Here is a 16,979-nt window from a genome sequence, read left to right as displayed (position 1 = left end):
GAAGTAAATGTAATAGACTATCCTTCACCTCATGAGTTTTCTTCAATTTTATTTTATGGTTGAAGCAAAAGCTGTAACACCATCTCCTGTAGTGGTCAATGTATACAGAAGAAATATTTAAACAATTATACTCAAAAAGTGTGGAGTGTAAACAGACCTAAATGGAAGTAAAGTTTTTATATTTTATTTGAAGTGGTGAAACATTGATGCCAGTAGGTGGTAATTAATTTCATACATATATGATAGTATCTAGAATAATTACTAAGAGCACTATAAAAAGAAATATGCTCAAAAAGATTATAAATAAAAATGGAACTCTAGGGACTTCCCTCGTGGCACAGTGGTTAGGAATCCACCTGCCAGTGCAGGGGACATGGGTTTGAGCCCTGGCCCGGGAAGATCCCACATGCCGTGGAGCAACTAAGCCCTGTGCACCACAACTACTAAGCCTGCGCTCTAGAGGCCATGAGCCACAACTACTGAGCCCACGTGCCACAACTACTGAACCCTACGTGTCTAGAGCCTGTTCTCTGCAACAAGAGAAGCCACCACAATGAGAAGACCGCTCACTGCAACGAAGAGTAGCCCCTGCTTGCCGCAACTAGAGAAAGCCCATGCGCAGCAGCGAAGACCCAATGCAGCCAAAAATTAATGAATTAATTAATGAAAAAATTAAAAAAAATGGAACTCTAAAAAATGTTCAAGTAACCCACAGGAAGGCAAGAAAAATAGAGAATAAAATAAACAAAAATAAATAAATAAAATGGTAGACATAATACCTAACATATTAATAATTAGCTTAAAAGATAATTGGCCTAAATACATTAATTACAAGAGTGAATTTTAATAAAAAGCACAACCCAACTCCATGCTCTCTACATGAAATTCATTTAAAACCTAACAATATAACTAGGTTTAAAGTAAAAGGGTAGAAAAATATAACATTCAAACACCTAATTTAAAAAAGCATGAGTGGCTATACCAATGTAAGATAAAGCAAACTGCAGAGCAAAATCTTTACTATGAACAAAAGAACATAATGATAGAACAATTTCTCCATTAAGAACATAGCATAATCTTAAATGTATAGATACAGAACAGCAGAGCTTCAAAATACATAAAACAAAAACTGATAGAGACGAAAGGAGAAATAGAAAAAATCCCCAATTGCTGTTGGGAACTTCACTCTCAGGAATTGTTGGAATTACTAGACAGAAAATTAACAAGGATATGTAAGACTGAAATACCACCAACAGCTAACAGGATCTAACTGGCATTTATAGGACACTACACCCAACAGCAGAATGCACATTCTTTTCAAGCACTCATGGAACATTCTCCAAGAATGATCATATCCCTGTGATATAAAACAAACCTTAAAATTCTACAAATTGAAATCATACAAAGTATGTTCCATGAACATTAACAGAATCACAGTACATCTCATTGACCATAAGAGAAACAAACTAAAACTCAATAACAGAAAGACAGCAGGAAAATCTCTAAACACTTGTATATTAAATTAAAGCTGGGTAGGAAGGAAAGAAACTTTACAGGTTATAAGCTTTAATCCAACTTTAATCCAATGTTTAATCCAAACATTGATATTTGTTCTCTCTTTTGCTTCAGGTAGTTACTGCAATTCGCAACAGTTTTTAATAACTTTTTGTTTTAAAAAAAGCAGTACTGGGGTCTAGCTTAAAAAGACCAATAGTATCAAAATGTATATAATAAAACATAGCTACCTATCCCTGCCCTACCCATTCCCACCTTCACTTTCCATCCCCCGCACAACTACTTTGAATCTTTTCAGCAATTTCTTCTAGTATTTCTAAATAACATGTTTATATTGATTTCTTGATTTTTCTATTTTAGGAATTATCCACAATTACCTACAATGGAAGGTGAGAACTTAGTTCGCTAAGTGTGAACACCTACTTTTTAAGGGCCATGTGGATACAGCTGTTACTCACTACAGGAGGAAAGAAGGTATGTTTTTTGAAGATTCCTCCCAACTGGCAAGAGTCTATCAATCAATGATCAAATTAGATAACTAATACTCCCACCAAGGTCCCTTCCTTATACCTTTTTTCTGATGCCCTATTATAAGATCTTGCCTAGATGCAGTTATTTCAAGTGTTCACAAGAGCTGGAGAAGAGTACAATTCAGGAGTGCTGAAGAAATTGACAAACGTCAACACTTTCTGATTTCTCTTATGGCTCGATATGTGCTACAAAATAATTGCCCTACCGATTCTCACATACCAATGTGGCTGGCTACAGTTAAGGACACATGGTATACTCTGCTAAGAGCAGATACTGAGATTGGGAGGAAGAATTCAGAGGTTTAAAAGTCTGGAACAAACATTCTCCCTACTTGCCATGTATTTCACTTTGAGCATTTTATTATCATCATCTCATTTGATTCTGACAACTCTGTGAAACAGGTATTACTACCCCCATTTCACAGCTGAGGACATTAAGGCTCAGAGAGGAGAAGTAACTTGAGCAACGGCACAGAGCTGGGAATGAAAGATGATTTCGAATGCTACCCCACAGTCTATGCTATTTCCACCATACAACAATGTTCTCTTCGTAGGCAGGCTGGGAAAACACAGCTTGGCAAGTTGTCACAATTCTTAGGAACTTCTAAAACAACTAGAGATGAGGAGGGAGCCTTTGTATGGGCCTCAGAGCATTATAAAGTTGCCTTTTAGGGTATACTAGGCATGGCATCGGGACCACAGAGACTGAGAATCATCCTTGACTGGCTCTTTCTAATTAAAGAACTCAGATAGACTTAGAGCACTAGAGAGGAAGAGGTGGCCAATGAGACCCAGCTCTCAGACATCTCGCTCACTTCTGGACCAGTGCCCACCCCTGCCCTCATGGACCCCCACCATCTGTCCCTCTCCAAGGGCAGGGAAACCCAATGGGCTTGTATTGTTTCCCCTGCCCCACGATATCACCCAAGGCCATGCTGGCCCACTCACTGCCTTCAGCCAGTCCCTACCAGTGTGAAGCTCTTGGGTGAGGCTGCCCAGCGCTTGACCGTGGTGAGCGGCCACTCCTGCAGCACTTCCTTGGTCTTTTCATCCACGCGCATCACCGAGTCCTTGGTGATCCCCAGCAGGCGAGGCACCAGCTTGTTCTTGCCTTTCATCTTTTCCTGAAACAGGAGGTACCAAGAGTCAGTGCTCTTCCTCTGAATACATCTGATTTTTCCAAGTTATCAGTGATTTCGTGATGTTTTACCTACAGTCAACATACAACACTGTGTTTCAAAACAGTCAGGGCTATCGGAAAACCAGAATTTTACGACTAGATAAATGACTCATAAATTAAAGGAATGGAACTAAAACAGCTATCAGAAGACTGGAAGGATCCACAAAAGGCACACTTCCTGGAGAGAGATACTGTCCAGGAGGGCAGGTTGCTCCAAAAACAGAGATTGTGACAGAAAAAAGATATCCAGAGAAAAAGAAGTTAAAGTGAACTCCAAATATTATCACTCCCAGTAGCCACCTCAGTGAGTAACAAAAAAGGGTTAATGTGGAATTTAAATATGGCACTTTAGCTGTTTAGAATTAACTTCAACTGCCAGAGTAGCATCTTCTCATTACTAAACACATATAATCACTGAAATATATTTCCACTTGGGTTCTTCATTTTGGTATTTTTATTTATTTATTTATTTATTTATTCATTCATTCATTCGTTCGTTCGTTCATTTATTTATTTATTTATTTATTTATGGCTGTGTTGGGTCTTCATTTCTGTGCGAGGGCTTTCTCTAGTTGTGGCAAGCGGGGGCCACTCTTCATTGCGGTGCGTGGGCCTCTCACTATTGCAGCCTCTCTTGTTGCCGAGCACAGGTTCCAGACGCGCAGGCTCAGTAGTTGTGGCTCACAGGCCTAGTAGCTCCGCAGCATGTGGGATCTTCCCAGACCAGGGCTCGAACCTGTGTCCCCTGCATTAGCAGGCAGATTCTCAACCACTGAGCCACCAGGGAAGCCCCCATTTTGGTATTTTTTATGTGTATCTACTGACCCTTAAAAATATTTTATGATTAGTTTTAATAAGTTTTTAAAGAAATAGTCATCATGCCTATTAAAATAGTGAATCCCTACCTCATACTCGTGCCGCAAGAAATTCAAAAAAGGTAAATAATTTAGGAAGAACACATAGTTGGATATTTTTGTGATTTCTCAGGGGGAAATGACTTCTTAGCACAAAAGCTAAAATAAAAAAAATTAATAGAGGAAAAGATTAATAGCTTTAACTATAAAATATATGGACTTTGATACGTTTTTTTTTAAAAAAGAAAGAGAGAGTGGAAGAAAAAGAAAGAGACCTCCCCATAAAGAAATTAAAAGGCAAATGACTGGGGAATAAATATCTACAACATATAGTATGATAAAAGATTTCATACACTTCATATATAAAAGGTTATCATAAATCATCAAACATAAGTGGCAAAGAACATGAACAGAAAATGTTTAAATAAGTAACTAGATAATAAGCAATAAGATAAATTTTCATGTATATGTAATAGTTTTTTAAAAAATTAATAATTAAAGAAGGTATGAAGGGGGACCACTACTCATGGGCATTTAAAATAGCAAAGCCTTTATGGAAGAAAAGCTTTAAAATTCAAAGCTTTAAGATTCAAAGCTTTAAAAATGTTTCTACTTTTAACCCAACTTGCTTTTCAAAACTTATTCAAAAAGAACTTATAAATGTGTATAAAGATTATTCTGCAAGAAGGATCAACTAGAGTTTATCACAGTGAAAAACTAGAAATAACCAACAAAGTTCAACAACAGGAGATATGATAAATAAATTATGGTACATACAAATAATAGACTACAACTATTAAAAATCATATTATAGGAAAACAAGTGGATTCATAATAAAAATTTATTCACATTAAAAAATTAAAAAGTCTGTACAGCATGATCCTACATGAAATAAAATTTTAAATAGAATTTTCAGAAAATTCATTACATGACAAAAAAATTACATGACAATGATCATCTCGTACGATTTGTATTTTTTCGTGCACTTTCCCTTTTTCAAAAAACTTAATACACATTCCTATTGTTGTCAGGAAAAAAACAAACTTTTCAAAAAATATTTGCAGAAACCTAGCAATGCCCAAACCACTATTACCAGAGGAATACACATACAAATTAACACAAAGCACGCAAGCATACACGGGTGTGTGTACAAGGGGACAGGCACTTAAAACAAGCCAGGAGTGTGACAGATACTTAACAATCATTATCCATTAATTTTCAGAGCATCCCCCAAATGTTGGCAGCGGTGGCACCATCATCATCATCATGCCAGTCTTGAAATGAAGGAACCAGCAACTTGCCCATGGCAAACAGTAGTAAGTGATAAAGCCAGGATTAGAACACAGATTTCAGCAGCTCAAAAACATCTCTGACTTCAAAAAAGACTGTCTACCACAGTATACTACTTCTGATGGAAGCAATTAGAGAAAAGGCAAAAACACTCCTCCCAGCCCCTATGGGCAGTTCATAAACTGTCAAACAGTGAAGGTCACGGCACACCTCCAGTTTCCTCCCAAGAGGAGGAGATAAAGGCATTAAGAATCTGTGTGGGTGTCTGAGGAGGGGAATATGGCACTGTAAGAACCTCCGAGTCCTTAGGAAAAACTCAGAGAAGAGTCAGATCCTTTGTGGAGAGGCCAGTTCCACCCGGGGTGATATCAGCGCAGGGTGGACCATGCCAGTTCACATCACTTGGCTTCAGGAGCCACACAGATTTACGTGGAGAGGTTCCAGGCAGCTAGTTTAGTCACACAGGATTGGTACCAGCCCAGCTGCTGGCACCAGGAAGGGGATCAGAAATAAAATATGGTGTGCAGCTGTTGCCTTCCTCCTTTCAAATCTGTACCTCCCCCGTGAGGGGCTTTGGGGTGAGGGAATACAGGATCGTGATGGATTGCCCTGACTCCTGTCGAGATGGTTCTGGCCTGGGAGAGGAAACCAGAGTGAACAAGCAAACAACTTACAGTGGGCATTCCATTAGAAGGTCACGACTAGGGGGGAAGGCTATATAAGGAACTCAGAAAATACTGCCACTCAGCAACAGAGACCACCATCAAGGTATTTCAGTGGCCTACCCGCAAAATGCAGAGCAGCTGGAGAAAGTTAAAACAGCGAGGGGCCCGGCTCTGTGCTACTGATATAAGGGGCTCCCCTGACAGAGGACCTGCCTTAGACCCTCAGTGGCAGACCTGCATGATAGAAGGTCCAGAGGCAATAAGTCTCCTCCTTCCTCTCCAAATCTCGAATCTCAGTCCACTCCACACGTCTCCTTTCCAGTCTTCCAACTACAGACACCAGCATCCTTTATCTCCAGGAGAAGCAATTAGGCTAGACAGGATGCAGTGAAGACCCGTCTCTCGTGCAGACACACGCAGGCTGTGGGTGCGAGTCTGCCAGCTATCTAGCAACTTCTCTCTCGAGGCAGTCCTCATCAGGTTGGTTTTGTTTTGAGGATGTGTCGAGCTCACATAACTTACAGGCAGGAAAAGGTATGTATTCTATCAAGGAAAGTCAGGATCTACTAATAAGCCCTGCGCTCCTCTTTCAAGTACATCTCAACCATTACTGTGCGTTCGGTCTTGGCAGCTGGCTGTTATCAATCCTGCTCAGCCTCGGGCTCTTCTCACAGGTGTGGATATTGGCTGATTCTGACATCACCTGTGCCTTACATCAGATTGGGACTTGGGTGGAGGGATGCCAGTGGGCTAAGCGTTGGGCATGCTTTGGCTCTAAGCCCAACTTCAATGTGGCCTAAGCCTGTGATCCAGCTGTGCTCACCAGAGTTCTATACTGGCTTCCTGCCAAAGTGCTGCCTTGTGTGCTTTGCTGTGTCATCAGTATGCTTTTTTCTTTTAGGAGCACGGCAGAAAGGGATGGCTGCTCCAAAGCAAAATGGTGCTAAAGACCCTGTTCATTAGCCATTTCTCTCCCTAAAACAACTGGCAATCCATTTTGATTTAATTCATGATTCTGAAATGCTCTGAATGCCCTCTGTGATGCTTTTACAGTTGAAGGGAGAAGAGGGTCAGCTCCCAAGGTATCTAACCCTCAAGGCTCTAGTTATGGTTGCAGGGAAGGTTAAAGGCAAGTTTATAACTCAGAAGGTTTCCACAAGGGTTTCCAGGAAAGAAACAAGATCCTTTTCAAGTCATGGGAAATGCCTTACCGTTCCTTATGGGGTTCTGAAAAACTTATCAGGATAAACTGCAAAAGATTTCAATGAAAGAGGAAGACTGTAGATGTTTACAGCTCCCATTTATTGAGATCATTTGTGCAACAGTCCCCTTTTCTATATTACTTCCTTTAACCTCATAAAAAGTCAGCACTCTTGGTGAGCAAGCTGAGGTTTAGAGATGGAAGGGAGAGTAACTTACCGAAGGTCAAACTAAGTGGCAAAGCCAGCATTCCAAACCCAGGTCTTTCTTTTCGAAGGATATGTTCTTAGCCACTGAGAACACTGCCACATAAGAGGCTCATTACAGACATCCTCTCTATTGGGGTCAGCAAACTATGGCAGGTACTAAATCCAGTTTTCTGCCCCCCCCAGCACCTCTTTTTTGGCCTGAGAACTAAGAGTGAATTTTCTATTTTTAAATGGTTGAAAAAAAAATTAAGAGTAATAATACTACATGAAACGTGAAAATTATATGAAATTGAAATTTCAAAATCCATAAATAAAGCTTTACAGAAACACACCATGCTCATTTATTTATATATTGCCTACTGATTTCAGGATACAAGCACAGAGATGAGTGGTTCGACTAGGAAAGGCTAAGACATTGACTACCTGGGCCCTTTACTAAAAAAGTTTGCCAACCCCTGCTCTGTATCATGAACTCTAAAAGCTAATGAAAAGTTGGAGGACTCAAGGGCCAGGAATTAGGGAATTGTGAAGAGGGTTAAGGAGTTGGGATAACCTAGAATGTACCAAATATCCCTATATTCCAGCTACTACATTTCTTTACATACATTACCTCCCTTAATCTTCATTAGACCTCTGTAAAGAATTACCATTCCCATTTTTCACATGAAGAAAGTGAGGTTTCAGAAGGTTAAGGATGTCTCTCCAAGTCACGAGTTTCTGTCATTTCTCACATAGGCAATATTGTATCAAGAATTCTAGGCCAGTCTTCCCGACTCCAACACCCAAGCACTTTCTATTATAACAATATAAAATACAGTATGAAGTACCCTTGAACCACATGGGTTTGAACCAGGTGAGTTCACTTCTTTTCAATAGCTAATACTACAGAACTACATGATCCATACGGGTTGAATCCACAAATGTGGAACTGTGAATACAGACAAACTGCATGTACAGAGGGCCAACTGTAAGTTATACGTGGATTTTGGACCGCGCAAAGGGTCGATGCCCACTAACCCCCATGTTGTTCAAGGGTCACCTGCATAATGCTCTGAATATTAGGACAAGATGTACACAGATACAGAGGAAAATATGATGGAAGGACCTATAAACATATCAAACTAGTTCTCTCACAATATATACTGATCTGAAGGCCATGTGGTATGATTAAGTGTGTTTAATATCAATATTTACATTTTATAAATTATGATTTCATTGACTTATTTAATTTAGGATTTCAAATAGTCTATCCAAGTAGTGAATGAATCACTTTTTTGTTTTGTTTTGTTTTGTTTTTTGCAGTACGCAGGCCTCTCACTGTTGTGGCCTCTCCCGTTGAGGAGCACAGGCTCCAGACGCTCAGGCTCAGCGGCCATGGCTCACGGGCCCAGCCGCTCCACGGCATGTGGGATCTTCCCGGACGAGGGCACGAACCCGTGTCCCCTGCATCGGCAGACGGACTCTCAACCACTGCGCCACCAGGGAAGCCCTGAATGAATCACTTTTAACGTACTTCTTAAATTATGCCAATGAACTTCCTTCACAATTTAATGGTATGTTCAGATTGGGGGGTCTAGAGAAATCTGTTATTTATGCCTTTAAAACACATACTGTCCCTTACCCAAACAATTTGGTGTGTGCATGTGCTATTCTGTGTGTGATGTCTTTTTACCATATATTCTAAATGGTTGCACTTATTTATACACACACAGGTTATTTCATGCTGCTGACATATGTGCTGTAAATTTACCTGCTCTATTCATTGAATTTAAAAATAAATCTAAAAATTAAAATGACTTTATATTGTTATAACATGTATAAGGATCTGCACACTGAAAATTACAAAACGTTGATGAAAGAAATCAAAGAGGATCTAATATTATGTTCATGGATTGAAAAACTCAACATAGTAAAGTTACCAATTCTCCCCCCATTGATCTATAAATTCAATGCAGTGCCTATCAAAATCCCAGCTAAGTTTTTTGTAGATACAGACAACCTTGTTCTAAAGTGTTCATGGAAAGGAAAAGGACCTAAATTAGCTAAAACAGTTTTGAAAAAGAAGAAAAAAGTAAAGAGAATCATTCAGCTTGAATGATTTTTTAATGCTTACTATACAGCTAAAGTGATCGGGACAGTGTGATTATCAGTGGAAGGACCAACACAAATCAGTAGAACAGAATAGAAATAGAAATCGATTCATAGCAATGTATTCAAATGGATTTTGACAAGGATACAGAAAAAATCCAGTGGAGGAAGGATAGCCCTTTCAAAAAACAGTGCTGGGGCAACTGGACATCCATAGGCCAAAAATGAACCTTGACCTAAAAACCTCACATCTTATACAAAACAAACTCAAGTGGGGACTTCCCTGGTGGTCCAGCAGTTAACAATCCACCTTCCAATGCAGAGGACATGGGTGCAACCCCTGATCAGGGAACTAAGATCCCACATGCTGCGGGGCAACTAAGCCTGCACACCGCAACTACTGAGCCAGCCCCCTCTGGAGCCCAAGTGCCACAACTAGAGAGAAGCCCGCACACCACAAGAAAGATCCCGCGTGTCATAATTAAGATGCGATGCAGCCAAATAAAATAAAATGAAAATAAAACAAAACAAACTCAAGTGGACCATGGACCTAAATGTAAAATGTAAAACTGTAGAACATTTAGAACTAAACACAGGAGAAAATCTTTGAAGCCTAGAGTTAGACCTCTCAGACATAACACTTAAAGCAAGATCCATAAAAGTAAAAAAATGATAAAATACCCATCTTCAAAATTAAGAACCTGTATTCTGTGAAAGACCTTGTCAAGAGGATAAAAAGACAAGTTACAGACTATGAGAAAATATTCACAAGTCACATTTAACAAAGGACTTGGACCTAGGACATATAAAGAACTCTTAAAATTCAAGAGTAAGAAAAAAAATCTAACTTGAAGTTGGTCAAAAAAACATGAACAGACATTTCACTGAAGAGGATATACAGATGGCAAATAAGCACAGGAAAAGATGTTCAAAATCATTAGCCATTAGGGAAATGCAAATTAAAACCACAATAAGATATCATAAAACATCTATCAGAAAGGCTAAAATAAAAAAAACAATGATAACACCAAATGCTGAAGAGGATGATAAGAAACTGGGTCACTCATATTTTGCTGGTAAGAATGTAAAATGGTACAGTCACTCTGGAAAATAGTCTGGCTGTTTGTTATAGTGCTAAATGTGTTCTTACCATATGGTTCAGCAATTGTACTCTTGGGCATTTAGCCCAATAAAATGAACACTTCATTCTCACAAAAACCTAAACACAAATATTTATAGCAGCTTTATTCATAATAGGCACAAACTAGAAACAACCCAAATGTCCTTTAGTGATAAATGGCTAAACAAACTGGTACTTCCACACTATGGAATACTATTTGGCAATAAAAAGCAATGGACTACTGACACACATTATGACTTGGAGAGATCTCAAGGGAATTCTACTAAATGAAAAAAAAACCTCAAAAATTTATGTATCATATGATTCCGTTTATGTAGTACTTTTGAAATAATAAAATTATTGAGACAGACAATAAATTAGTGGTTGTTAGGGGGTACAGAGACCAGGGGAAGGGAGTAGGGTGTGAGGAGAAGCAGGAAGGGGTGGGACGTGTGTATGGCCATAAAAGGGCAGCACAAGGTATTCTCTATGGAGTAGAGTTCAATATCTTGACTACAGTGGTGGTAACACAAATCTACACATGAAAAAAAACTGCATAGAACTAAACACACACACACACACACACACATCAGTACAGACAGAACGTGAAATCTGATTAACGTCTATGAACTGTACCAAGTCGATTTCCTGGTTGTGACACTGTACTACAGTTACCATTGAGGGAAATGATGAAAAGGGAACTCTCTGTATTATTATTTATTTTTACAACGTTACTGAGATATAATTCACAACCATACAATAGACCTATTTAAAGTATCTAATTCAGTGGATTTTAGTATATTTTCAGTTATGTGCAACTATCACCACAGTCAACTTTAAAACATTTTCGTCACCTCAAAAAAGAAAAATCCTGTACCATTAGCTATTACTCACATAGGTCCGCTGATCCCACCCCAGTCTTAAGCAACCACTAATCTACTTTCTATCTCTATGGATTTGCCTTTCTGGACATTCTATATCAATGGAATCTTGTGACAGGCTTCTTTCACTTCACATAACATTTCCAAAATTCATCCATGCTGTAGCATGGAGCAGTACACTTCATTTCTTTTTATGACCAAATAATATTGCACCTTATGGATATACCACATTTTGTTCATCCATTCATCAGCTGATGAACATGTGGGTTGTTTCCACATTTTTGCTAAATGCAGCTATACACTTTCATGTACAAGTTTTTCTGTGGACATGTGCTTTGAATTCTCTTGGGCATATATACCGAGGAGTAGAACCACTAGGTCATATGGTATCTCTATGTTTAATAACTGAGGAAGTGCCAGACTATTCTCTAAGGTGGCTGCACCATTTTACATTCCTACCAGCAGAATATAAGGGCTCCAGTTTCCCTACATCCTCACCCATACTTGTTACTCTGACTTTTTGATTCTCTGAATTATTTTTCCAACTTCCTGTGAATCTATGATTATTTCAAAGTACATAGTTAAAAGTATGATTCTGTTTATCTTTGTTAAAAGACAAACAATCATAGCAAAGAGTAATAATAATTTTGTTTTTCATTTCCTAAAGTTATGCATTTAAAAAAATTTGTTTATGTCTTACCACACTTCCTATAACTTCCAAAACAATGTTAAAGGGTAACTTGTTCTGATCCCAATTTTTATAGATTTCTCTCTAGCACTTCTCTGTTGAGTAGAATGCTGACGACAGGTTCAAAACATTCTATCCTGTTGAGGAAGTACACTTTTATTCCAGCATTTTATGGAAATTTTTATAATGAGTACCTGAATTTTATCAAACACCTTAGTGGCTTTATCATTTATCAATTGATCACATGATGCCATCTTTTCCAGCTTTATTTAGACATAATTGACATAGAACATTATGTAAGTTTAAGGTGTCCAATATGATGAATTGATATATGTATATATTGAGAAATGATTACCACAGTAAGGTTAACACATCCTTCACCTCACAAAATTACCTTTTTGTAGTTGCTATGATGAGGACATTTAAGATTTACACTCTTAGCAAGAATATTAAAAGCAACAAGAGAAAAGCAACAAATAATATACAAGGGAACTCCCATAAGGCTATCCATTGATTTTTTCAGCAGAAACTCTGCAGGCCAGAAGGGAGTGGCAGGACATACTTAAAGTGATGAAAGAGAAAAATCTACAACGAAGAATACTCTACCCAGCAGGGCTCTCGTTCACATTTGATGGAGAAATCAAAAGCTTTATGGACAAGCAAAAGCTAAAAGAATTCAGCACCACCAAACCAGCTTTAAAACAAATGCTAAAGGAACTTCTCTAGGTAGAAAAGCCCACAATTAGAAATAAGAAAGTCATGAAATGGAAAAGCTCACTGGTAAAGGCAAACATACAATAAAGGTAGGAAATCATCTACACACAAAGCTAGTAGGGAGGACAAAAACAGTAAAATCATCTGTATCCACAATAAGCAGTTAAGGGATACACAAAAGAATTAGATGTAAAATAGAGTATCAAAAACAGTAATCGTGAGGGGAGGAGAGTACAAATGCAGGGTATCTAAAATGCATTTGAAATTAAGAAATGAGCAACTTAAAACAAGCAGGTATATACATACACTGCTATACAAAAACCTCATGGTAACTGTAAGACAAAAATCTATAACAGATATACACACAAAAAAGAAAAAGGAAGCCAAACCTAACACTAAAGATAGTCATCAAATCACAAGAGAAGAGAACCAAAGAAGAAAGGGGGAAAAAAGACCTACAAAAACAAACCCAAAACAATTAACAAAATGGCAATAGGAACATACATATTGGTAATTACCTGAAATGCAAACAGACTAAATGCTCCAGCCAAAAGACACTGACTGGCTGAATGGATACCAAAACAGGACCTGTATATATCCTGCCTACAAGAGACTCACTTCAGATCTAGAGACACATACAGACTGAAAATGAGGGGATGGAAAAAGGTATTCTAAGTAAATGGAAATCAAAAGAAAGCCGGAGTAGCAACACTTAGACAAAATAGACTTTAAAATAAAGACTCTTACAAGAGATAAAGAAGGACACTACATAATAATCAAAGGATCAAATCAAGAAGAAAATACAACAATTGTAAATATATATGCACCCAACATAAGAGCACCTCGATATAAAAGGCAAATGTTAACACATATAAAAGGAGAAATTGACAATAACACAAAAATACTGGGGGACTTTAACACCCCACTTATATCAATGGACAGATCATCCAGAAAGAAAATCAATAAGGAAACACAGGCCTTAAATGACACATTAGACCAAATGGACTTAATTGATATTTACAGAGCACTCCATTCAAAAGCATATACATTCTTTTCAACTGCACATGGAACATTCTCCAGTATAGATCACATGCTGGGCCACAAAGTGAACCTCAGTAAATTTAAGAAAATGGAAATTATATCAAGCATCTTTTCCGACCACAACACTATGAGGCTAGAAATTAACTGTAAGGAAAAAACTGCAAAAAATACAAACATGTGGAAGCTAAATAATATGCTACTAAACAACCAATGGATCACTGAAGAAATCAAAGAGGAAATTAAAAAATACTGAGAGACAAATGAAAATGAAAACACAATACTCCAAAAAATAGTTATTAAAAATTTTTTTAATAAAAAATAAATTAAAAAAATTTACTCTCTTAGCAACTCGCAAGTATATAATACAGTATTGTTAACTATAGTCACCATGCTGTACATTAGTTCCTCAAAAGGTATTCCTCTTAAAACTCCAAGTTGGTGTGCTTTGAGCAACATTTACTCATTTCCCCACCCCAGCAACCACCAATCTACTGTTTTTGTGACTTTGGCTTTTGAAAATTCCATGTATATGTCAGATCATACAGTATTTGTCTTTCTCTGATTTATTTCACTTAGCATAATGCCCTGAAGTTTCTTTTTATTTATTTATTTACCTATTTATTTATTTATTTATTTATTAACATCTTTATTGGAGTATAATTGCTTTACAATGGTGTTACTTTCTGCTTTATAACAAAGTGAATCAGTTATACCTATACTAATGTCCCCATATCTCTTCCTGACCTCAAGTTTCATCCATGTTGTTGCAAATGACAGGAATTTCTCTTTTGTGGTTGAATAATATTCCACCGTATTTACCTACCACGTTTTCTTTATCTATTCATCTGCTGGTGGACAGTTAGATTGTTTCCATATCTTGGTTATTGTAAATAATGGTGCAAAGAACAGAGGAGTACAGATATCTCTTTGAGCTTGTGATTTCAATTCCTTCAGATATATACCCAGAAGTGGGATTGCTGGATCATATGGCAGTTCTATTTTTAAATTTTTGAGGATCCTCCACACTGTTCACCATAGCAGCTGTACCAATTTACATTTCTACCAACAGTACACAAGGACTCTCTTCTCTCCACATCCTTGCTAACCCTTGTTATTCCTTGTCTTTTTTTTTTTATAACAGGGGTGAGGTGATATCTCCTTGTGGCTTTGATCTGTATTCCCCTGATGTGAGTGATGCTGAGTACCTTTCCATGTACCTCATGGTTATCTGAATATCCTCTTTGGAAAAATGTCTACTCATGTCCTTTGCGCATTTTAATTGGATTATTTGGTTTTTTTTTTTTTTTTTTTGCTATGGAGTTATAAAGAATTGCTTATATATTTTGGGTATAAACCCCTTACCAGATACATGGTTTGCAAATATTTTCTCCTTTCTGTAGGTTGCCTTTTTCTTTTGTTGTTTCTTTTGATGTGCACAAGCTTTTTAGTTTGATGTAGTCAACTTGTTTGTGTTTGCTTTTGTTGCTTGTGCTTTTGACGTTATATCCAAAAAATCATTGCCTAGAACCCTGTCAAGGAGTTTACCACCTATGTTTTCTTCTAGGATTTTTACAGTTTTATGGCTTACACTTAAGTCCTTAATCCATTTTGAGTGAATTGTTGTGAATGATGTAAGATAGAGGACCAGTTTCATTGAATCTATAGATGGCTTTGAATAGTATAGACATTTTAATAATTTTAATTCTTCCAATCCAAGAACACAGGATATCTGTTCATTTACTTCTTCAATTTCTTTCATCAGTGTTTTACTGTTTTCATCATATACATCTTTCACTTCCTTGGCTTAATTTATTCCTAAGTATTTTACTGTTTTTGATGCTATTGTGAATGAGACTTTTTTCTATATTTCTTTTCTAGTTCAGTGCATACGATGTCACCTTATTTGACCTGCTGATCTGGTTTATTAGATATATTCATTCATAATATTGCATTATTCCTGAATTTACTTTTAAAATAGGGCAAACTATGATCAAGTAAACTCTATCAAAATCAACTTAAAAATAAAATGTACACTAAATAAGACCATTGAGCAAAACATTGAAATGAGCAGTGTACTCACTTTTATAGTGACAAAAAATAAAAGTAATGAAAAACAAAATGTGAATGTCTCACATGTATATGAAAGCTGTCAGTGCTGCCTACCTCCTGACCCTGGCCTTCCTTCAAAGAGATGTAATTTTTTAAAAATGAAAAGGAAGAAAGGAAGGGAGGAAAGGAAGAAGGAAGGAAATTTGCATTACTTTCTTACTTTGCCTTAAATACTTCTGTAAAAGAAGAGTTTTCATTTGACCAAACCTGCAAGACCTTGCAATAACCATAAGATCTGTGTTTTACCTCTAATTATCCTACTAGCCATGGACAGATTCTTCCCAGGCCCTAAATTATATTTGGAGAACAAATTTCTCTTTTCTGGAACTTGCTAATCAATGTCTCTTTTTAATCACATGCAGACTGCTGTGTGCTATGTATTTTCCTAAATTTACTGACCTTTAGGCACAACACTGAAACTGACTCTGTATGAAGTCTGATGGTATTAATAGAAAACAATATGAATTTGAGAGATAAATTTCATATATGAAGGACTAGAGAAAAACTCAAACCCACACAACCATGGAAAATGATGCCAGTATCATTGGAGATGCTGAAAAAGACTTAATCTTTGTGAGGTATTAGAACCCATCAGAATAATAAATGAAAAGCCGGGACTTCCTGGTGGCGCAATGGTTAAGAATCCGTCTGCCAATGCAGGGGACACGGGTTCAAGCCCCAGTCAGGGAAGATCCCACATGCCACGGAGCAACTAAGCCCGTGCACTGCAACTAGTGAGCCTGCGCTCTAGAGCCCACGCTCTAGAGCCAGCGAGCCACAACTACTGAGCCCACATGCCACAACTACCAAGCCCATATGCCACAACTACTGAAGCCTGCGCGCCTAGAGCCCATGCTCTGCAACAAGAGAAGCCACTGCAATGAGAAGCCCGCGC

The 16,979-nt window shown here is 37.7% G+C and overlaps 1 protein-coding gene across 3 annotated transcripts in view; it reads right to left on the bottom strand.

Annotated features, from left to right (window-relative positions):
• Positions 1-16,979, bottom strand: part of TLN2 (talin 2) — a 451,691-nt gene that overhangs the window by 164,458 nt on the left and 270,254 nt on the right. For all 3 annotated transcript variants that reach the window (XM_082618383.1, XM_082618385.1, XM_082618384.1), the window contains exon 12: positions 3,014-3,169. In XM_082618383.1, coding sequence (XP_082474509.1) covers positions 3,014-3,169 — 156 coding nt within the window. The remainder of the gene's footprint in view (positions 1-3,013; positions 3,170-16,979) is intronic.

Source organism: Mesoplodon mirus, assembly GCF_964341445.2.
Source record: "Mesoplodon mirus genome assembly, chromosome: 4".
Classification (NCBI taxonomy): Eukaryota; Metazoa; Chordata; class Mammalia; order Artiodactyla; family Ziphiidae; genus Mesoplodon; species Mesoplodon mirus.
Note: the sequence above shows the minus strand (reverse complement) of the source record. Positions and strands in the feature narration are given on the sequence as shown.